Source organism: Dermacentor silvarum, chromosome 1 (assembly GCF_013339745.2).
Source record: "Dermacentor silvarum isolate Dsil-2018 chromosome 1, BIME_Dsil_1.4, whole genome shotgun sequence".
Classification (NCBI taxonomy): Eukaryota; Metazoa; Arthropoda; class Arachnida; order Ixodida; family Ixodidae; genus Dermacentor; species Dermacentor silvarum.
The window spans coordinates 99,736,757-99,760,735 of record NC_051154.1 but is presented as its reverse complement, the minus strand read 5'-3'; the positions used below and the strand labels follow the sequence as shown (position 1 = coordinate 99,760,735).

The following is a 23,979-nucleotide window of genomic DNA, read 5'->3' as shown; positions in this document are numbered from 1 at the left end:
GCGCACAAACAAACATGAATAGATCACACTGAATGACTGCAGACAACGACCGTCAAAACGCTGGCAGCGAGCGGATATATACGCCGCAGCAGGGGGCGAAGGTACGCGCGGTCTATCGCTTCAACGGAAACTGAGCGGCGAATGCGCATAAAGGTCAGAGCCGTGTGGAGATAAGAGACGGTGCGGTCGAACGAACGACGAGCGGGGTTGTTGGCAGCGTAGAAGTGCGCCCCCCCCCCCCCCCCCCCCCCCGCTCCTTCCGGCGCTGGCTTCCCGCTTCCTTGCTTGCGCGTGGGAGAGATAAGAGACTGTGCGGACGAGCGACGAGCGCGGTTGATGGCAGAGAAGTGCCCCCCCCCCCCCCCCCCCCCCCCCTGCTCCCTCCGGCGCTGGCTTTCCGCTTTCTTGCTTGCGCGTGGGAGATTGAGTGCGTTCCTCTCCGTGATAGCGCGCGTCCCCGCACGCTGCCTCTGGGGCATACGGCGCGCGGCGAAGATTTTATCTATACGGAACCTCACGACGACGGCGACGGCAGAAATCCGGTTGAAGTGTCCATATAATTGCTATCGCAATAAAAAGCGCCAGTGGCCCGTGTGATATCAATGCACGTTGAACCCTTAGTGGTATCGAGCCTTCCACTGCGGCGCCAGTCAATTAGTCCATTTGTTGCTGGTTAAACACCAGATACGCTATCACACCATTAGGTTCAAGTTTCGACAGCGTCGGTTTCTCCAGTCGGGTGCGGCGGGAGGGGCCGATCGGCACACGGCTGGATCCCTGTCACTGCCGCGTCGGCCTCGGCACGCCGTTCCTGCAATTCGGCTTCCCGCTTTTCGGCGTCCGCTTGCCGCTTTTCGGCGCGTCGTTTTTCGAGGCGTTGGTGTCGTGAGGGGTCCGTGTTCATGGCGCTGTAGCCGAGGAGAAGCGACGGAGCCCAGTCAGGGTCCGTCTCGTCGAACAGTGGCTTCCCTAAGAACGCAAAATGAACAAAGTTACGAAACTAACCTTTCGTTATATATCGCCGTTATCACGCTATCAAAGTCGAAATGAATTATTTACCTGCAATGAAGTGTGCGCTGCAGACTCGCGGGTTGCGGTTCTCGATGTCTAAGTTGGCACGTTTAATGCGCGCCAGCCATAGGCTGCGCCGCTTCGTGCTCAACGCTTTCGTGCGCTCGCACTGGTTCTCCACGATCTTCGGTAATGAAAAGAAGTTGCTGTTAGTCGGTTTTTTTTTTTCTCCCGCGGGTGTCACTGCGGTTGGAACCAAATATCATGTACATATGACCATGGTGACAACACGTCTTGCGGGGCTTGCAACGACTGTGGGAGAGTGAGCGATTCATATGCATGGCTGACGCATATCCCAGAATTCCTTTCACTGACGTCAGTGCAAGCTATGTATAAGTTCGGAGAAACCGATACTTGGCTTCGCTACAGGTGTTACACTAGCCGTATAAGATGAGGGTTTATCGTGAGTAGAAACAGTGAATTGTGGTAAATAAGAAAGCCCACCATCATCATCTTTGACAGAAGCTGACCGCCCCCCCCCCCCTCAGAAAAAACCTGGATCCGCCCCTGCATGTGACTGCTTCCCCTATTTATTTAATATAATTGGTAGCAGTTTTTATCTGTGGAGAAGCACAATAAACACTATTGAACATAGTGTTCCCGAGAGAATATTAATTACTACATAACCGCTATACAGCTACATACCTCACTATGATAAATATGAACGTTCAATTGAAATTATCTCATAGCTGCATGAATGTACGCATGCGAAATGCTACAGCAGCCTGGCATCACATTAATGTCAACATTGGTGACATCCGGCAACATTCTGGGGACATGCAGTTCTGCAACGTTACATTGTTACTAGCTATTAGGGAATTTTAGTATAGCGGAACACGCTTACGTTAGCGTTAGCGTGCGACGTAACGCTAGCGCAAAGAAAGGCTGCACTGCGCGGTACAAAGTAGTGTTTTATGGCGAATTCCATTGGGAGAACAGGAGCACTCAAAAGCACGCTGAAAGTGCTAGAGCTCGTTCCAGAGGCGACTTGTTTCAGCGGTCGAACAGGAGTGGGAGCGCCGTCATCCAGTGGTAGAACAAGAGCAGTTTCGCTGCGCCGAGAGCAGCTGGGAGCCGTCCGGACTGCTCTCGCTTGAAAAGCGGAGTACGGAGGAGGTTACGTGGCTTAAACCGTCATATCCTCCTCATTTCTTTTTATTTTGCTTCAGCCGACGCGCGCGGCGGCAATGGCGGCAGCCTAGCGTGGTTGGTGTTTTGGCACCGCTGATTTGACGTCGGTGATACGAGCGAGCTTCGCAGCGATTTAGCGACAGATCCTGGCATTTCTAGTCCGCCTTGCTTCTCGTCGGATGCGCGGGGGACAGCGGCAGCAAAACGTCTCCGCCTTGCTGAAGTGCTTGAGAAGCTCGACGGTGACAGCAGCGAAAGCTGCTAGAGCTCAACTTCAGATGATCTTCGCAGGCGGAAACGTTGTGGGATGCGTCGGCGCTGCACAAAAGTATGCAGTACGTGGCCGCAAACAGTGACAGCGTTACTCCCGACAGATTACAAGACGATCAGGCGTGTTTTGCTGCTCTCCTGCAGAGAATGGTGGGACGTCGATTGCTTTAGTCACATGGTACATTTCTCCTCACAAGGGTTACTCTGGATGCATTGCACCAACAGCTGTCGCAGTAAAATAAAATAGCCTGGGCCTAATAAAGAGTGCGTAATAAATGACGTTGTTCTTTTACCCTCATCACTTACAATAACAAAAAAAAAAAAAATAAAGCTAAGTCGGTTATGTGCTGAGACAAATAAAGCTAAGTCGGTTATGTGCTGAGAAGGTCGTTCCTGTTCAAGCATGACTAAGCAGGTTGTCCACAATCTGCAGACAAAACCAGCCGGAAAATGCTCCAATTAGTGAAGCGCGCATTCCCGCGACGCTGCACAGCACTTGGGAGTAGTAGTACACTCTACTTGGGAGGGCTCTTTTGTCTCGCTTGCCGCGCGAAGCGACTCGTGGTTGCGTCGATGTCGGCAAGTAGGTCCCGGTTCTGTGTTCAGCAATGAGCTGTGACAGACCGCTTACAACTGCTTCAAAACCGCAAAAGTTTTCGTTTGTCGCCGTGCCAGGCAACGACGAAGCACACAGAACGTCAGAGCACTGCGGTGTCGTGTAGTCACTTGCAATCAAGATCAAGCATAGTTGCTGCTACATGGTCGAACCCGAATCGAGTTAGTTTAGCCACAGAACACCCATACAAACTCGCTCAACATGACTCGGCATGACGGTGCTGACGACAGCCTATGATAGCGATCTCGATGCGCGGATCGCGATCGACTGAACGCAGATCGAGCAAAATCGCGATCCAAAGGGATCTACTGCTGTACTCGGTCCATATCGAGCTGTATGGCGATATAAAGTAACAATGTTACAGGGGCATCAAATAATAGGCCGCGGCGTACAACGCACCGAAGCTAAATGAGGCATGCATCACCAACAGTGAGGCGTTGATTGAAACTCGGCCTGTCTATTAAAAACGTTTTCAGGGGGCCAGTTCAGTGATGTGAAACAGCGTACAGCTTGTCTTCGCTGGCTAACGCAGCAGCACGAAAGTACTTACCTATTCTCTTATAAGGCCTAAACCCCGCAAAAGTATTTGCGACATCACCGAAGACCATGCTTGCACCTTCACGTACACAGAAACTACGGATCACGGATACACGTGCGGCTTTTGGAGACATGTGCACTAGTTGCGAAATTTCGCGGTCTTCCTACCTTCCCAGTGTCGCGCCGCTCACCACAGGCGGCGCTGAGCAGCGCGGCTGCTAAAACCCCTATATATAAAAAGTAGCGCCATTCTTGGATCTTGCCGCCACCGCGCTCACCCCGGCGTTTCCTCCTCGCCGCCTCCTGTCTCCCCAGCCTCCTCCGCTGCCCCATTGGCCAATCCGTGTCACGTGGAAGCACGCGTTGCGCTTTTGTAATTTTTTTTCTTTCCAGCGCGCTCCGACCGCCATTCTCGGGCCTGTGCGACGAAAGTGCTGTACGCACAAACGGATCAAACGTGTTAGAGACAAGAACTTCGTTGTGATAGCATGCTGCTGCGCCTTAAGTTGCCGCAACCGACAAGGCGAGGGCAAAAGGCTTTTTTTGTTTACCATCCGGCGAGCGCAAACGCTTGCTGCACACTTGGTATTTGCGCCGTCTCGCATTGTCGCGTTGCTACTTCCAAAATGGCATTATTAAGGCCAGTTACTGACTGACGAAGCAAAATTGCGCCTCAAAAACTTCTCAGCGGGGCGCGATCGAAGTTTTCCGCGGATTTCCTCTGGTAGCGCGTAGCTGTCGTCATGCACGGCAGGCCCGGCGTAGGCGGCGCCACTGTCGATATCGCGCCTCGATCGCGCTGGTCGCGCCGAGCGCGATAGTGGAACGGAGGAGGAGGGAAGTGGATGGCGCTACTTTTTATATACAGTAAAAGCTCGATGATACGATCACGGCTAATACGAATTTCCGGATGATACGAATTTTTCTGTGGTCCCGGCCGAGCCCCATTTGCAACGTGCTAGAGAACGGTTGTTACGAATCGATTTTCGGCCTGCGTCGGTTGATACGAATAAACGCCGCCCCACTGACGGCCGCGAAAGAGAACACCGTTATCTTTTGGTGCGGAGGCGCGGACGCGGCGCCGCACAGCGCGGACTCCGCGACTGGGCGCGAAGAGTTTGAAGCGGTGGCGCTTTTGTACTTTTCCTCCTTTTCGGCGGCCGCCCATCGGACGGAGTGGCTGCTGTGCTTCGGGCCGCGTTCTTTGTGTTTGCGCCATTTTACCTAGTCGCAGCGAGCTATGTCTACCGAGATAGGATTGTCTACCGATATAGAAGGACATTAGAGACTTTTTCTTCCAAGAAATAAATGCTTTTTACGTACATGTGCCTGAGTGAGTTCACCTCTGACTCTTTAATTTAGCTACAGTCAAATCTCGTTAATTCGAACACGCTTATTTCGAACATACCGCGCACCAAATCACGCGGCGGCGCCTCCGACCGGCATTGCTCCGACACCGCCATAGAGCAAAAGCTCAGGAGAGACCCCTCAATGCCGCGCGCTAAGGAACGGGGGAAAAAATAAAAAAAGAACCCGCGGCGGAAATTTCACCCTCTCTCAAATTGCAAGGTCGCCGTTTCTGCATCGCGCCGGAACAAGCGTGTACGTGCCGACTAGTGTGTTCTAGACAACCGTATTCTAGCACACACTAGTGCCGACATCTCAGCCACGCGGATAAAATGGCAGTGAACCCTTCTTCTCTATTTTCTAGTCACATGTTGGCCTTGCACGCTGCGGCAGCAGCGCAGAGGGAAGCAGCGGCGGAGGCGCAGTCGGGCCAACGAAACTGCTCACGCCCGCAAACGCTCGCTTCCCGATAACGGCAGAAAACGAAACTTCAGGGAGCGGCTAAAAATAAGCTGGCGCCAGCACGGCGGCGGGCGGGCGCGCACGGAGATGTGCGCACGGAGTCGAAGGTGAGAGAGCTACGAGGGAGTTGAGAGGGAGGGCGAGCCACCGAAGCGGCGGAGTTGACGCGGCCAAATCCGCTTCCCTGCCGCCCTCCTCCCTCACCTTCGACGGTCTCCGCGCGCACCCGTGTGCCGGCGCCGCCCGCTCCCTGGGCCGGTATTTTGTAGCGATGCCTTTAATGTCATGCCTTTTCGCGCTTTGTCAGTGGTCAGAGCGACGGTCCGCTCGCGTTATCAACGTTGATATCGTGAGCGGACCGTCGCTCTGACCACTGACAAAGCGCGATAAGCGCGAAAAGGCATTATTACTTTAAAGTCATCGCTACAAAATAGCGGCCCTGAAGCTTCGTTTTCTGCCGTTATCGGGAAGCGACCGTTAGCCGGCGTGGGAGTTTCGTGACCCGCGCTTGCTATGCGCTTGCGCGCCGCGATATTTCACGACTCGCACCGTTCGTGCATCGTGCTATGGTGCACGAATACTTCAAAAATACGTCCTTTTAATTCGAACAAATTTTCGGGCCCCTTCGAGTTCGAATTATCGAGATTCAACTGTAGTTTCGATGATACGAATTTCGGCTAATACGAATATTTTTCGTGACCCCGTGAGATTCGTATCATCGAGCTTTCACTGTATAGGGGGTTTTAGCGGCTGCTGCTCAGCGGCGCCGCCTGTTCATTGAACTATGAACCAAGGTGCATATCCTTCGAACGTGCTGTTATTATTACGGTCATTGCCAGGTGTAGTTGTACTGTCATTACATAACCATAATAATCAACGGCAAAATCATAAGACCTAAAAGGTTCTTGGAAACCACCGAGTGGGCGTATGCACCCTTAGCCCCCTCCTCCCCTTTCTCCGAAAAAAAAAAATCCTGGCTACGCGCCTGGAGCCCACTTAGACTTTTCAAGGTCTTGCAAGTGCACACAAACGGATTACAACCACACCGAGCTCGATGGCGGAGACATCATGGTGTTCTGCGATTGAGAATATACCTTTGCCTGGGACAGCCATGCAACTACCGAAGGCCCGGTGTAATGAGGGTTTTAAAGGAAACTTGTTAAAGAGAAAGTTAAGTACCGAATTGAAAATGCACTCAGTGAACACTTTCGTATGAAGCAACTGCATTTATCAAGTCTACCAGAGCCAGCTTTGTAGCAGCTTGCAACAGAGAAGGGGGCTCCAAACCTCACTCCAGACATCCCTTTCTTGAATTTTATGCAAAGCAACAGCATCTAGGCATCTGTGGGATGTCGCGGATTTCAAAGCATATAACTTGCATTTGGGCATTTCTGTGCAGAACTAACTTTCTCGGTGGACTCTGGTTCCTTCGGAATGCAATGAAATCCTGCATCAATAAATGATTAACTAGTATGGAGAAGGTGCCGTCAGCCCACAATGTCATGGGTTGCTACTGCGGGAACTACGCCACCAGTCTCTTGTTCTTCCCCAGATTACCAAGCTCTTCTTGCCCTTGGTACAAATCGCTTCTTCAGTGTTTCAGAAGCTAACTTTACCAAGTTTAACTTTATGTTCCTCTTCAGTGTCTTTTTAAGCAATCAAGTTTGCATCTAGGGGGATGAGATTGGCTGCAGCATTTCTTAGAGAAACCGTTGGGCAAAATTTGTGGACGCAAAACTACCTAGCGCCAAAACGCTACACATTGTTTGATTATGCAGCACATAACCTTGTGCTTGAATGTAAAAACATTTTGTCCCAAGCGCACTGCAGTGTTTGCGATACAATGCACATACACAGCCCATATCAGCAATGCTGGCTTTTGCAGTAGACAAAGCCAGACATTTGCAACATTTTCTTCATGCCAAGCTTGTATCTTCTGGGAATATAGATATGGTGGTCAAAAATAAAATTGGCATAAACTTCTGTTTCTCACTGGAAATCTGCAACACGGACACCTGTAGACCTATTCCAACTAATGGAAGGTTTAGTTTCAGATGGTTGACAAATACTGTGAAGAGCCCGTGAAGGCAGTTGCAATAGAATAGTACGTTTGCCTGCAGAGTTCTCTAAATATTGCATGTGGACTGATCATCTTAAATCTTGGCTAAAGAGTAATTTTTAATAATTGTCTAGTTACATAGTTCTGTTAAAATATGTTCCATAGTGGTGAAAGCAACTTGAGGAAATTGCTTATGCAGTCTTGCATAACTTAAAGGGACACTAAAGAGAAACATCGAATCAGTTTAGATTAGTACCTAGGAATAAATGTGAATAGATAAGCGATTGCGGGGTTGGGGTGAAAGATTTTAAGAGCCTAGACCGCGGTGGCCTAGACAGATAGAATGAGAATGCAACGTTTATGGCGATTCCTAGTCATGTCCTCGAATACCTCGCGTGCCCCGTATACTCCGTCTCATTCTTTCCTTGGCTTCACAACATGGATGACAATGAGAAACACGGTAACCACATTGCACGCTGACTATGTATTCCTAGTCATGTCCTCAAATACCTCACGCGCCTGGTATACTCCGTCCCATTCTTTCCTTGGTTTCACAACATGGATGACAATGGGAAACACAGTAAACACATTCCACACTGGCTATTTGCTGTGTTGCCATCTTCCCATACATTTTGCCCCATAACAAAAACATACAGTGTCACAGACATCACATTGACATGATCCTCTATGCATTAATTTAGTGCACTATGGGAACAATTGTCAACCTATTCTTACACGTCGCCAAACAGTGTAGTCATCAAGGCATGCTGGAGTCTAATAGGTACAGCCGCCCAAATCTTTTAACTAGCGTGCGCGAGCGGAGACTTTCTGTGCGCCAGCACCTTGAATTTGGAACAACCTTACAAATGACTGCTATCTTCACGAGCTTTAAGAGCTCAGATAGCATAGTCATTTGTAAATTTGTTCCCAATTTAAGGTGCTGGCGCACAGAAAGTCTCTGCTCGTGCATGCTAGTTAAAGATTTGGCCGGCTGTACTGAGCTGTTCACCCATACAATTAGAGCACCAACTAGTAAATTCATTGCGTATGCTTTTTGGACCCCGTTTGCGTGAACGATAAACTAGACAACCATATCGACTCCTACATCACATACACTATGGTGAATGTAGCTCATGTTCTGGTACCCCAGTTACAATAAAAGGTTAACCTCAAGGCTACTTGTGATTATTGAAGGAACAAGCGAATAAATCTCGCAAGAAACAGTGAAAGGAGCATGCATGCATACAGTCAAACTCACTTATAACAATATTGGTTTAAACAATAAATTGGATATAACAATGAGCAGCTGATGCACCATCACCTTTTTATGCGTGTTCTATGGTAAAATAATCTGCTTACTGCAATGCCTCCAGGCTGCATTATTGGTTATAACAATTAAACCTGCATACTGGGTGCACGCGCCAAGAAAAAAATTGTACAGATTCCACGCACTATGAGAATCTATGTCATGCGATGCATTTTGCAGGTAGGTACCTGGCTATCCAGCAGTGTTTGGGGTTCCGCAAAGCAATACCTAATGGACCAACGTGTTCCTGTAAATTGAGTAGTGTGCATGGGTCGCAAGCTTACGTATGTGTGACAATCGCAGCATGACGACAAACATGTTGTAGATGATCGTGTGATGGCAATAGCATGATTTCTACACCAGCAGTTCGACGGGAGAGAAGCATGCGTGCAATTGTGGCCTAATGGTCAGAGCATCCGGCTAAAGTGCCCGACGACAGAGGTTCGATTACCACATTGGCCACGCATTATTCATTTTTCTTAAAAAGTGAGGCAAAACAGAAATCTACCTACTGCAAAATGCCAAGAATGAGGCAAAGAATACTCGCAATTAAAAAATTTGAGCCGCTACACCACACTGGCCTTTGTACTACGCACCCCGCAAGGCACGGCTCCATCGCATTGCCTCAGAGAAAAAAAGGGGGAGGGTGCGAGAGAAAAAAAAAAAAAGTTCCTGCGCTAGACATGCTTTTGTGCTGCACACCCAGCACAGCATGCCGGAATCGCATTGCCATCCCCACGTGCCCCTCACCCTTCCATCCTCTCGTCGACGTCCGTGGGGTGGATGGGAGACGGGCTATGAAGGTGCAGGTTGCCCAGCACAAAAGAGGGCGTGGTAAAGCTACTTGTCCCCCCCCCCCCCCCCCAATTTCACTTTTCTTTTCGGCACAGGCACCTATTAGCCAGTTTCAAGCATTATAACCGATAATGCGGCATGGGAACATTCTAGTAAGTGGTTTATTTTGCCACAGAACACAGAACTTCACAGTGCTGCAGCTGCTTGTTACATCCAATTGTTGTGAAAACCAGTGATGCTGTAGGTGGGTTAGACTGTATTTCTATAATAAAAATGTTTAATGTTTGTCCCCTCTACTTTTTTTTCGTGCAACCTGGCTAAACAATGGGGTTTTCTAGGCACTTGGAATACTGTAGGCCCCAAATGCTGTTGAGTCCATTGTAACTACGCACAAAAATTGGCTTTTTATCATGTCCAGTTAGAGTTGCAGACAGGTATGTCTAAGCAAGGCTGGTGTGAAACCTATCTAGTGTCACTCTTCCTCTGGGAGCAGCTGTTAAATCAAATGTTGACATTCCTTGAACATCTCAACTTTTTGCAACATGCTGAAATTGTGCTAGCATCACTGTTTCGTTGGTGACTAGGGTTGCCACCTAGCGCGGCTGGCTACCAGTTCACTCTCCACATCATGATACCATTTACCAGTTTTCCCTAAATTAGCACATAAGCTGCATTGCAAGTGCTCTATCGAGCATTTATACATAACAGAAAACTGAATTGTCACAAAAAAATTCATTCCCAATTTTTTAAAATTTCCTTAACCCTTTGACAACCAAGTTTTCTTCCAGACTGCTCCTCAGCCCTTGCCATTTTTTTTTTGTGTTGGTTTAGTGAACATTTCATGTTACTTAAAGCTGATATTTGACCCTTTCTCCCATTTCAGTATTTGTGAACAGCTCACAAATTTCTTCATCCGTCATATTCAGGAAGGACAGACATGCCACAGTGGCGATGGCCACCATTGCCCTTCCAATTCTTAGCTGACCATTTTTATTTATTTTGATGTGAAAGCACCAAATGGCCAATTGAGTAAAAAGCCTCGCGTCTTGTCTGTAGCACCTAAGCTCCCATTGCCATTGGCTACAACGCCACGTCACGAGCGCACCTCGATAGAGCAGGGAAAAGGGAACACCTGCTGCTGCAGCAGCACGCCAGGTGTTGCATGAGGGGAGAGGGCATCTCCACGAAGCCACGGTACCCTCGCTCTCGGAAGCCTGTTATCCGCACGTTCCTTGTCCATGCAAGCTCTCGCCTGCGTTTTAACTGCGCCTCGGTAAGGCCAAATCAAAACGCGCCAAGCGTTTCAATGCCGTCGCTTGGCCATGAGGAGTTAGGGTCGAAGGACCGCTCAGCGGCGTTCAATTAGATATTTAATGATTTCGCATTCATGATTCCCAACTCGTAAGTGCTTAGGTGTCCGCAGAATTTTTCTTTTTTTGCGTGTTGGTTTAGCGGACATTTCATGCTACATAAAAACTGGTTCTCTGTGGTTGGTTTTTTTGACTTCACAATTTTTTAACAGTTCATAAATATCTTCCCCTGTCAAAATATGGATGGACCTGCTGCACTGGTTCGCCATGCCTGCCCTGCGAAGACACGGCACCGAGACATTTGCTCCCCTTGCAGTCAGAAATTTAGCAGTTTTTTTTTTTTTTTGTGAAAGGGAAAATTGACATTCACCCAAATGTAGCACGAAGCTACAAAGGAAAATCTCCGAAAGAAAACATTACAGTTGAGGAAAAATTCACCCTGGTCCAGGATTTGCCATATTCATAGGTTTTTGTTAATATTACCTCTACATAAATGGTATATCAGGTACACAATGATTTTAGCAAGAGTTGCTTGTGGAGATGCAGGGTTTGTGCGAGGGCAGGTGCCAAGAGTTATCTCTGGAGTGGCAGTCAAAGGGTTAATTTCTTAAAACTTCATGCATTTTGTTGTTTGTAGGTAGGGATGCACAAATATTTGAAACTTCCGAATAACAAATCAAATAGTCACTATTAGTAAAGGCAAATACTTCTAAAATATTTCCAAACGTAAACTGTGCCCAAATAAACAAAAATTGGAGCAAAATTACAGCAGAATTTCACCCCTGCAGGCATAGTATAGACATAAAACACGAGAACTTGTGTAGTGGAGCAGGCTATGTTACTTGGGTAGCCATACTTTACAGGTTGTACAGCGATCATTTGCAGTCTCTGAAGAGCCCTGTGCATGCGAAGAAACTTGTCTGCTCCTAATGCTCGATTTGTGCTTTTAATAAACAATGCTTTACAACGCACTCTGTAATTACAGACTTGCTAACTTTAAAATTACTGGAATGTGAACGTCATTTTATATTAATTGTGATAACGGATATTCTCTATTCGAAAACTACTCAATTCTGGCACTATTCAATTTGGTCTCAAAAATCACTATTAACACACCCTGTAGGCCATGCTTTAATAAATTATTTTCAACAGTGCAAGATCTAAAATTTAAAAGTACATTAAATTTTATATAAAGCCTTTCATTAAATTTCAATCATGGAATGTTTATACTCAGCATATAGCCACTTTATTTGGTTTTCGTTTTCTTTGCATTTTGCATACAGTAAGTTTTACAGCCCTATTCTTGGTGCTGGTTTTTTCTCTGCTGAGGTGGCAACCCTATGGGCGACCAGAACAGACTTCTCCCCTGTACATGATGCACGTGTGGCACTGTACAGTGGCGATATCTGGTCGGCTGCATAATTTCATGCTGCAATGCTCCACGAACACTGTGCCACTGTGCTGCCTCACTCACATTTACAAAATTAAAATGAAGTGTTCTACAGTTGCAAAAATGGGAGTGTGCTGAATATTCGGCAAAAGTAGCTCTACTAATTGTATACACACTGTTGTACCTGTTCAAAAGGCTATGCATGCCATTTTCGCTATCACAACATCAACAGCTTGAACATCTTCCTTAAAGGGCATCTCCGGCAATTTTTGTATGTCCACTGACCTTTATAAAATTTTGAATATGCACTCTCTTTTGCCTCTGATTATCTGTGCCAAACGATATGACATGACTGCAAGTCACTTAGTTTTTCTGAAAATGAATTTTAAAGATTGGTTGCATGTTCCCGACCCATGGCCATGAATGTACGACATTTTACTGGCCACCCCGTGTTTGTGACGTCAGGCGACACTTCGGCCACAAATGACGAAGCTGGCTTCGAGACAACGGCTGACAATCCTCGTTTTGACAGACGTGATAACCGGTGCTTCTCTTCCTCTTGCCGCAGACAATGCGTTGAGCTTGGTTTTACGTGAGCTGCGTCAGCGGATCAAAAGCAAACAGCGATCCTTCAGCACTAATAATGTCGCTGAAATCATAATTGAAATTACCGCTGTCTAGTTCGAAAGAGCTGGAAAAGCTCCCTATGTTGTCAAAAGACATCGTCAGCTTAGATTTTTTTGGCGTTGGTAACACGTGTACCGTGTTTAGCCCACGCTCTGGATGTTTAGATTACGGTAGTGTAGGATCTGACGACGACTCGTGACGTCACATGAAGCAGCTACCCGTCTCGGTTTCAGTATCTTGTTTATTCGTTATTTAAAGTTATTGACGAGTTTCTAAGTAAATTGAATCACTCTACCGCTGACAGGACTGTCAATGCCATTTGAAAATGACAAATGCTAAAATGTTAAAAAAAAAAAAAACACCGGAGTTGCCCTTTAAGCCGGCAACTAAGAAACTGCCATTGGCAATTCATCATCAGCCTGCTTCCAATTCAGGGACTGTGACCCTAACTTGATTTCTATTACTCAGTGACCACACACAATGTCTATCATTTTAAATAACGTCAATGATCGACATGAATATATAGCACTTCTGAGCAGTTCGGAAAAAGGAAGCTTGCTTTAAAATACACTTTCTAAAGAAATAGTAAATTGTACTACAACAAAACACTGCTTCAAAATGATAGTGTATTTACACACTTGGACAAGAAACCTGTGCATGGTATAGTTCATTGCACAGCATAAACATGTTGGCCAATAGAACTTCCAAAACCATTTGTACATACAAGTTCATATACATAGATAATTAAATTGTATGCGACATAAGGCAGACACAATGGCCAAGCTCATGTGAAAAGCGTGGAAATTTGCAGTCGGGAATCTTATTCATGTATTGTACAGATTAGAGCACCTGAGTTTTGAGAGCAACGTTAAATGCAACTTTTGACTTTATGAATGAGCAAGAAAAAAAAAAGAAACTTGAATCATGTTTCACGATGAAGCCAAAGAAATAAAATGCAAAAGACTACTGCTGCCTCATGTCATCAAAAGAGGGAGAGGTCTAGTAATTAATGGAATGCAAGGGCACTTGCAGCCATAAACCCCCACATTCACACTATACCATTCACACAAGCTTCAATTCGTTCACTACATGGAGCTGCAGCAACCATGAGGACTTACTTGCATGTTCACACCCTCTCTCATGCAAAAATCTGCACAAACACAATGACCACACACATGCATAAATTGCTCTGTTCAAATGCTAGAACAGAAATAACCAAGCTAACACTGCTTGTACAGTTATTCAAAACTATTTCCCAAAAGTTTAATTCAATCTTGTCTGCAATGTGCAAACAACTGTGCCACATGGCATATTTGTCACTAAAAATGCACAATTACTCTCTTCAGTGGATTTTTATTTTAAAGTACTTGGTTTCAACCAAGTCATATTAATGTGAAATATTAAAGCTAAAGGGTGAGAATTGTTTAAAAGATAACCATCCACAAATGCACTTTACAGATTCAATGACGTGCATTCAACAACGTTAACAGCGGTCCCAATAGGAACTCTCTCCACATCATTTTACTTTAAATTCATTGCTATGTACAGAAAAGAAAAGGGGAGGGGATGCATTTTTATCACTCAAAAAAGGCTGAGCGAGTGTGGTACAGACAGTGGAAAGGCATGCCTAAGAGCATCTCATGAGTATTACTAAAAAAAAAAAAAAAAAAAAAAAAAAAGCGGGGGAGAATGCATATAATGAGGAAAGAAAGCAACACTAAATTGTAAACTTCGCGGTTTTTAAAAGAAGGTATATTAAAAATAAAGAACAAAAGGTATAGCTAACAATGGTAAATATAGCACACCCACGACAGAGATCCAACTAATATTAATATATAAAGCTGTCGGACGATAGCAAAAAAAAAAAGAAAAACAAAAAAAAAGGTGTATAAATATAAATAACATTTTCTTTCATGTGAGAAGATAGTCACTCCAGAGAAGCTGGTCTTCTGCAGCCAGTCCTTGTGCAATTCTGAGGAGAGGACTGAGGATAAAGACTTCACCCAGTTACTCCTACAGAGAGTGTCCTTCCTTTTTCAGAAGAAATTAAGAGCAGGGGACGTAAGGGAGAGGCCAGTTTCATAGCCATACATGGCGGCTACTGTAGCAGGAAAAAGTGCAGGAGCAACAAATGTGTGGATGAACACATATGTGTTCTTTTCTCCTGTGTTCCCCCACAGTAACTCAGTGCTAGCACTGCACTCGGGAGACCTCTTGCCAGTCTTCAATACCACCAAAGCACACAAATGGCAAATTTCAAGACGTACTCCTAAGCACTTGGGGCAAGGTCACTCCCCATCAGCCTGCTGGCCATCCACATCTGGCTTTTTCACGTCTAGTCCCCCAGCATCCTTAGGGCAGCAGGGCCCATCCACATCCATGGGCTCCTGCCGAGCAGCATCCTCCTCATCTTCGTCGTCATCCTCCTCTGAGCTGTCCTCGTCACCAAAGTCTGATGTGTGTAGCACAATCATGCCATCGAAGGAGCACAAGCACCGATCACACTTTTCAATGTGGCAAACACGAACATGGCAGCGCCGCATGTGCTTTTCTTTCAGGTGTTCTGCTAAGTCCTCCACATTCTCCTTACAAGTCACACATCGGCTGCCTATTGGAGGCTCAGCTGGCTCCACTGGAGCAACAGGTGTGGCCGCCTTAATGGGTGCTGCCTCTTCCACCTTGATACTAGCAGAGATGGCAGGCTTCGGTGCAGCTTTTGCTGGCACAGTGGCAGTTTCCTTGGGCTCAGGCTTGGCCTCTGCCTTTGCAGAAACAGCGGCTGCTTTTGCAGGGGCTGTGGGAACAGAGGGTGGGGCCACAGCTGGTCGCTTTGCAGGTCGGTCATCTGATGTAGCAGCAGAACGCTTCATGGCCCCACTGTGCACTGTGTAAACATGTGTTTCGAAAAGCTTGTAAAGGTTGAATGTTGCAGTGCACACTGTGCACTTGTAGGAGAGGTGGGCTGGCTTCAACACCACACGGTGCACCTGCACAGGCAGAGAAGTATTGCATTTACACCTTGGAAGAATGCTCATAACCAGCTGCAGTAAATCTATGACAGGGGAAAAAAAAAAAGGCATTCCACTGCAACTGCGAAGAGAGCTTCTCACCTGGCTCATGTGGGCAACCAGCTTGGAGGCATAGATGCGGCCGCACACAGTGCAACGACCACCATCTTGGCCAGAGTTGGCCAGATCCTGCATGTTGGATGTGACCAGGCCATGAGCACCAAGCAGGTGGCGCTCCAGCCCTTGATCTGTGAAGAAACGCCACTGGCACTTCTGACAGTTTAGTGGGGGGCGGGAAGCGAGCATCTTGGGGTGAATCTTCACTTTGTGTATCCATTGCATGTGTGTACGCAGCTGCTCCAGGTCTTTGATGTAGCCATCACAGATTTCACAAATGACAAAGGCTGCACCTGAACCACTGGATTCAAGGATTACAGGTGTTCGTGGTCGCTGCCCTGGCGGGGCCTGTTGTTGGGCTTGCAAAGGAGCCGCGACACGAGGACCTGGTCTTGTATTGCCATTGTTGGCAGGTGTCGGTGCACGGGCAAGGGTCACAGTCAGCTGTGGGCTTCCATTGAGCAGTGGAATCACTTCTGAACCACTGCCAACAACTTGGAACACTTGGTTCGATACAGGAGCTGGCTGAATCAAAGCTAGCCTAGGACGTCCACGTCCCCGGTTCTGATTCAGTGATGCAGTTGATGCCAACTGCTGGTAAAGTGGTGGTGCTGCTCCGCGGGGCCCTGCAAGTGAAGGGGCTCCATTCCGGCTTAGTGCAGTATACGTGCGGTTTTGGGCACCTTTAGCTGGAGCTGTAGCATTGGTGCCTAATGCCAGAAAGAACTTTTCATAGGTTTTGATGTCTTCTATGGTTATTGGCTTGGCTGTCACTCCTGGAGGCTGAAAGTCACCAGATGGCAGCTGATTCATGCCATTGTTGAAATATTTCTGGCAACGGTTGACATGGCCACTGGCCTTAGTTTTAAGATTGGTCTCAAAAGGACAAAAAGGGCATTCATAGAACTGTGGTGGGGGCTCCATGGTTGGCAGTTTGTTGTGGATAGCTTCCATGTGGAACACAATGGCCTTGGCATCACGTGTCACGAAGTTGCAGAAACTGCACTGAAGTTCCCGACGTGATGTAAAGTGGGGTGTCAGTAGGTGGCCTTCTAGAACAAGACTTGATTCAGTCTTGAAGTCACACACTCTGCAAGGCTTCACCTTGAAAGTGTATGGGGCATTGGCAATTTTCGCTTGCTGGTGTGCTTCAGACAGCCTACGGTGCTCCTCTATCATCTCTTGTGTACGGCCACCTGCCTTCTTCATTTCACGTTCCTTAAGCCTTATTAAATCCCGATTGAACACTTCAAGTGCCCGACTCAGACCTAGACCAATAAGAAACTCCCCAGCTGTGCTCTGGAAAAAGTCAGTCACAGAGTTGCCTCCTTTTCCCAAAGGAGACACTCTCTTCTTTTCAGGTTTTTTCTCACGAGCTGCACCATTTTCAGTAAAAAACTGGTCCGGTTTCTTAATAAGTAAGGGAGTCACTAACGAAGGAGCTTCCAGCAAAGCCTCTAATTCTTCCATGCGAAAGTCTCCACTCTTTGGCATAGACACTGGTACATACTTGCCAATTTTCACGTAACGACGCAGGAACTTGGGAAGGCTAGGCCGCACTTTTTCTTCCTCATCCCCTCCTTCTTCTTCACTTTCCTCTTCCTCTGGCTGTTCCAACGCTTCTTTGCTAGGCTTAATGTCAGACGAGTTCTGAGACTCCTTTGTAGGCATAGAGCTGTCTTCAGCAACTCCATTGCGACCTGGCTCAGAACTAGTCGAATCCTTATCATTGCTGTCATCTTGTCGAGATGCAAGGCTGTCATCATCTTCCGTCTTCACATTCACTGTTGTGCCTTCCATATTCTCAGTGCTGGAAGAAGCAAAAAAAAGAAATTCAGTTAAAGCACACTTGCAAACCTGTGAGCTTTAAATACGTAAAATCTAGCTCACCGAAGAGAGGGGACGAGGAGTGGGGAGGGGGGATTTTTTAGGAGCTTGCCCTAACACATTTGTAACTTTCGATGCCAGCGCGAGAGCAACAACACACTTTGCACAGCAAATAGCGACAAGCAACAAATTGATTTTAGGTCACAGTGACTTTTCCCGCGACTGCTTCAACAATTTGTCTGCATAAACTTGTATAAACGTTCATGCATCAGAAGACTCTGGAAGGGTTCGGGTCCCTACAAACAAAACAATTTTGCAAAGAGAACTTAATTTTCGTAAAATTCGACACAGCATTAATAAAATCGTTACACAAGCTTAAATTAGTAACCATTACGAAAAATTCAGGAGAGTTGGCAGGTACAGTTAAAGGGATGCTAAAAGCAAATAGTCAAGCTAAAATTATAGATTTAATACTCAAAAACCCCTGAGGTGTCAATATGATTGAGAACAGAGGCTTAGTAAGTGAGAGTTATACCCGTGTCACACGGGCGTTTCGAAGGCCTTCCAACCGATAGTCAGTTGACTCAAAGGTCAAGTGCTACACGAGCGGTTTCGAAGGCTGTCGAGTCAATAGTCTATCGAGTCAACAGAGCACTCCGCAACTCTATCGAAATCTCGATGGCCTTGGAGCTACGGAAGCGGAAACAGCGCGAACATGCCCTCTCGTTCACAGTGTGCTCGTACTCATGGTTAGAAAGAACAAATCGAACCAAAATGCTCTAAAAACACTATATATGAGTGTTATTAATTATTCAATAAAGTATTTTTACCACTTGACATGTGTAAACTGTACATACTCTCGACAACAGCGACATGCTTGTGTTCATTCCTTTCTCCATGTTGTCTAGTACACTCTCCCTCTACTCAATGTGCTGCCGGCTGCCGTCATATTGCCGCCATTTCACCGTATAAACAAACATAAAAGAAATTATAGTGCTTTTAAGTGGTTTTAATGTTGTTTAACTTTTGGTGACATGAAAACGAAAATAAAAATCCGCAGCGCCACACAATTTTGCGAGAAACGCCTGAAGCACTCAACGGCCTTTCAAATGTGCCGTGTAGCAGCGCGACAACTCCTTTGAGTTGATAGAGTTGTGGCGTTTCGAAGGCCGTTGACTGGAAGGCCTTCCAAATATGCCCGTGTGACACAGGTATTAGTTGGCCAAATGGGGTTTAGTGCTGCGAAAGCGACTAAGGCTATGCTGCGCCAAACACAAGGTGTTATAAAATAAGACTTAAAAACAGCAAAAGCTGTGTTGATTTATAGCTTGTATAAAAAGCAGGCGTCTAAAAATTTAAGCACGTAAGGTAATGGCACTAGTGGATCATCTCCTAAGACTAAAGCAGGCTGTAAAGGTATATGTAATTTATATAAATTGAGCAAGTTTTCGTCTGTGTATTTCAATATGTGTGCATGTCAGTAATATATGTATAACTGTTAGTGATTCTTCGCACTTCTCATATGTTGGTAGGCTTTCTTTTGCTAGTAAAAAATTGTGTGCAAGGTGTGTGTGCCAAATACTTGGTCGGCATAAAACTACTTCAATAAACCGTTCCTGGTGACTGCATGAACCCACTCGCCAAGTAAGGGTTTAGCAAGATTTAGCTTGTTGTTTACATAATGGTCCCATTCGTATTGCCATTTTGACATTAAGGCCTTTCGAATGGCGGATACTATTTTTGTATGAAAGAGTTGTGTTCGTTATGCCTTTGTACATTGTTATGGATGCGCATCTATCTGCTGCTTCATTACCTGGTATCCCAACATGGCTTGGGACCCAGCAGAAATGAACTAATTTCCCCTATTCGTTAAAAGCCAACATATTTAAAATATCCCCTAGCAGGGGTTCTCTTAGATTTTAGATGTAGAGCCTTTAGAGTGCTTAGCGAATCAATGTATATGACTGTTTTCGGACTTGTCAGTGATAACTTTTTTAACTACAGTCCATACTGCATAGACTTCAGCCGTGAAAACAGTGGCATACTGTGGCAATCAAAACTTGTTTCCCAATTTTTTGTTACAGCCCCCTCACCCATGTGTTCTTGTGTTTTAGAGCTATCAGTGTCAAATTCCGTGTAATTTTTAATTTGTCCTGTTGAGCACAGAAATCTTGTATTACGTGTTCTTCTGGGGTCTCTCTCTTCTTTATATGTGTCAATGTTCAATCACATAACTTTGCAAAGTCGCACCACGGGGGTAATCGTGGCTTTTTAGCAACCTGGAGGACCTCATGAGGAACACCAGAATCTTGAAAGTCTTCCTCATACTGTAAAACAAGCGGCCTAATCATGTTCGGTTTATTTGCATAGTGTAAGCATGCGCTGCGTTGTGTGACGATGTTGTAGCATATGTGCTGCAGTGATGACTGAATTGTATGTAGGAAAAAGTGAGTAACGCTCTGTGCTGCCATAAGGAAGGCTCATTACAGTCAACGTAGATTTTGGAAAGGTGATGTCCTCTACGCACCACTTGCCAGTTGCAGTCTGAGATTATGTACCAGATCAAGTCCTCGAATGTATGACTGTCGGGTTGAGCCATAATCTATGCAACCAGTCTAGATGGGTACGCACATCAGACCGGTAAATACATACGTGACATGTTCGGTTGTAACCCAGTGTTCATGAGACAACACTTTGAGGATATTCAACGCTCTATTTGCCTTAACCTTTATTGTGTCTATATGGGCCAGGAAGTTTAGTTTGGTGTCAAAGGTTATTCCTAAAAATTTATCTTGTTTGACCAGCAGTGTGGCGCCATTCAATTTCAGGACTGGGTCGCAGTCTAGCCTTCCTTTCTGAGAGAACAAGACAGGCACCCTTTTCTGGGTGGAGAAGCAGAGGCCATTTTTATTAGCACATTGTGCAACTTTATTTATTGTGATTTGAAGCTGCCTCTCACAGGTTGACAAATTTGAAGCATGGCAAGCCACTTACAAATCGTCGACATATACAGAGTGCATAAAAGACGATGGTAAAAATCTTATTAACGGAGCTCATTTTTACTATCAACAGTGTAGTGCTGAGAACACAGCCTTGTGGAAAACAATTTTCCTGTGTAAATGTATGAGACAATACTGGGCCAAACGTACCTGAAATGCTCTATTAGACATTATCAGCTAGGCAGTTCAGCATTTTATCACGGATCCCAAGGTCCAGCCAGGTCTCTTATTAAAATTTCAAATCTCCACGTGGTAGGTAGCATAGGCTTTTTCTAAATTAAAGAAAACTGCAAGACAGTGTTGTTTGTGTAAAAATGAAGATCGAATATTATGTTCTATTCGGACAAGATGGTCAGTGGTTGAACAACCCTTTTTATATCCACACTAGCGATGGTCTATTAGGTTGATTTTAAAATAAATGAGAGTGTTATGTTCATAATGCTTTCATATGATTTTGCCAAACAGCTTGTCAGGGCAATGGGTCTGTAGCTGCTTTCAAATGTTGGGGCTTTACCAGCTTTTTGGAATGGAACTGCTATTGCCTTTTTCCACTCTTTTGGCATTATCCAAGATTACGTTGAAAAATTCAAGGAGAGCCTCTACAGATGTTTGGGATAGATGTGCCAGCATGGAATAGTGAATACGGATGTGACCTATAGCTGTTTTTTTACCCGCAGAACGGACTGTTTAATTCCTGCTGTGTAAGGGGGGTATTGTACAGTTCATTTGATGCGCCAGTAGTGGGCAGCTTTTGTTGTTTAGCAGACTGTTTATCCTTTAAAAATTCCTTTGAATAATTCAGTGAGATTAAAAAAGTGTTCACCAAGTATGTCAGCCTGCTCTTGTAGTGTTGTTTGTGTGCCTGGATTTGTAACGGTGTTGTGTAAGACCAGTAGTCTCCCCTAAACTTCCCCACCTGTTCCCACATTTGTTTGTATGTGACTGAACTGTTTATTGATGATATGCATTTTTCCACGGTGATTTTTCAGCCTTCCTTCGAATAAATTGTGCTTTCGCTTTGGCCTGTTTAAAGCATAGGAGGTTGGTATAGGTCGGGTATCTTCGTTAAGATTCCCAGGCCTAACTTTGTTGTTTTTTTTAGCTTCTGTACATTCGGGAGTCCACCAGGGATTATGTGTTTTGCACACAAGGCTAGATGCTTAGGGTATTGCCTTTTCTGCCGCTAAAATTAAAACCGCAGTGAACTCTAAATTAATTTCGTTTACGCTTAGTTCACTTGAAAAGACTCGTTCGAACGAGTTTTGCATGTTTCACGAAACGCCGCCAGTCAGCAAGATGGTATTTTCCAACGACCCGGTTAATTATTTATAATGGGTAATGATGATGCGAGTTTGATAATAGCAGGTAAATGAAGTGCTGCCATGCGAGGCATCCAGGACTTCCCATTTAAAATAAGTGATAACGCATGGTGAGCAAAAAGCTAAATCTAGGCAACTAAAATTACACGAAGTAGGCAAGAAATAGATTGGCGCACCTGAATTTAAAAGCCAAATGTTATTAGATAAAATGAAATCTTCAATAAGCTGCCCTCTTGCGTCTGTTCAATCGCTGCCCCAAAGGGTACAATGGGCATTAAAATCTCCCACTAAAACAAAATGCTTCGGCAACTGGAGTGTTAGATTATCTAGGTATCTAGTAGTAAAATGAGTATGCGTTGGACAAATCGTTATGGTTTTATGCGATAGAACGGTGACAGTTACAGCCTTGAAAGAGGTATTCAATTGAACATCTCGGGTAAAAATGCATCCCTGCATGACTATGGCGACTCCTGACCAACGGCTAGAGCATGGGTTCTCAAAGTGGGTTCCGTGGAACACTGGGGTTCCACGAGCCACTGATAAATTTTCTGTGGTTCTGCGCTCGCCAAGTGGCTAAAACGGCGAAAAAGTGGTGTGCTCGATCTACAGAACTTCCATTATCCATGCCCGAGTGTCAAAGAGCACATCACAGCGCATAGCGGCAACGCACGAACTGCGCAATAAATCCGCAAGCAGCTTGTAGCCACCCAACCTCCGAAAACGGGCAGCGCACCTAAGCTTTCGCACTTGACTCTCGGAGGCCGTAACTTACCAACATGCACATTTCTCCCGTTTGTAGATAGGGCAGGTGCCGATAGTGTGCGCACCGACGTATACGTCGGAGGAATAAAAGAAAATGCACGGAGCACCACAAATGCGCGCCGCAAAAGAGCCAAAACGGCGCTAGCGTCCAAAAACGAAGCGGTGCAGTCCGCATCGCCACGGTCCTCAGCGGCAATCATACGCGATACGTGACTGACAACGCCAGAATGCTTTGTGCTTATTTGTGCCCTCAAAGCCCTTATTGTTGCGTTAATCGCCGCGCGTAACACCGCGTTGGCGGCTATCTGCGTGCTTCCAAAAGTGCGTAGTCATCTGTGATCACGTCGATAGCCACCACAGTTTCGTCCGCAGCATTTGCGGCAAACGGTAGCTTCGTTTTAACTCAGTGCGTGCGTCGGCTGCGTGCCTTCACAACTGCGTAGTCGCCATCCATGATCGCGTCGATAGCGACTGCGGATTCGTCCACACTTGTTGCAGCAAATGGTAGTTTCGTTTTGACTTGGTGCGTGCGTCGGCCGCCTGCCTTTCTGAACCGCAAGGTTGCCATCCATGATCGCGTCGATAACGGCCGCGGTTTTGTCAGCAGCGGTTGCGACAAGCAGCAGTTGCGCTTTGACTCAGTGCAAAAATGTCAAAGATTAAGAGCACCGGCTTAATCGCGATGGACGCACAATTCATTGGCGACCAGCTCACTAGCGAAAAAAATAACTGGATGTGAGCACGGTAGTGAAAAGCGTGTCTGCAGATGAAGACACGCGCCGCGGCTGCGCTACTAAACATGTTGCGAGGCTTTCGCCGCTGCTAGCTCTAATCAGTCATGAGATGACAAGAATTGCAGCTTCCTCACTGCTTTTGTGCAAAATAGAAACAAGACTTGCTGATGCATTCAGTAAATAAAAGCGTGTTAATGTAGTAAGCATGCATTTATTGTTTTCTTCATACCCTGGATAATTCGACATTAGTTTAATTAGGACATTTTAATTCGGTTAATTCGGGTTCCTTGGC

At 46.0% G+C, this 23,979-nt stretch overlaps 1 protein-coding gene across 4 annotated transcripts in view; it reads right to left on the bottom strand.

Moving 5' to 3' along the window:
- Nucleotides 1-13,527: 13,527 nt before the first annotated feature.
- Nucleotides 13,528-23,979, bottom strand: part of LOC119433421 (MOG interacting and ectopic P-granules protein 1) — a 44,168-nt gene continuing 33,716 nt past the window's right edge. For all 4 annotated transcript variants that reach the window (XM_049671605.1, XM_037700625.2, XM_037700633.2 and 1 more), the window contains 2 exons: nucleotides 16,032-17,856; nucleotides 13,528-15,908 (listed from right to left, as the gene is read on the bottom strand). In XM_049671605.1, coding sequence (XP_049527562.1) covers nucleotides 15,210-15,908; nucleotides 16,032-17,856 — 2,524 coding nt within the window. In that variant the 3' untranslated portion in view covers nucleotides 13,528-15,209. The remainder of the gene's footprint in view (nucleotides 15,909-16,031; nucleotides 17,857-23,979) is intronic.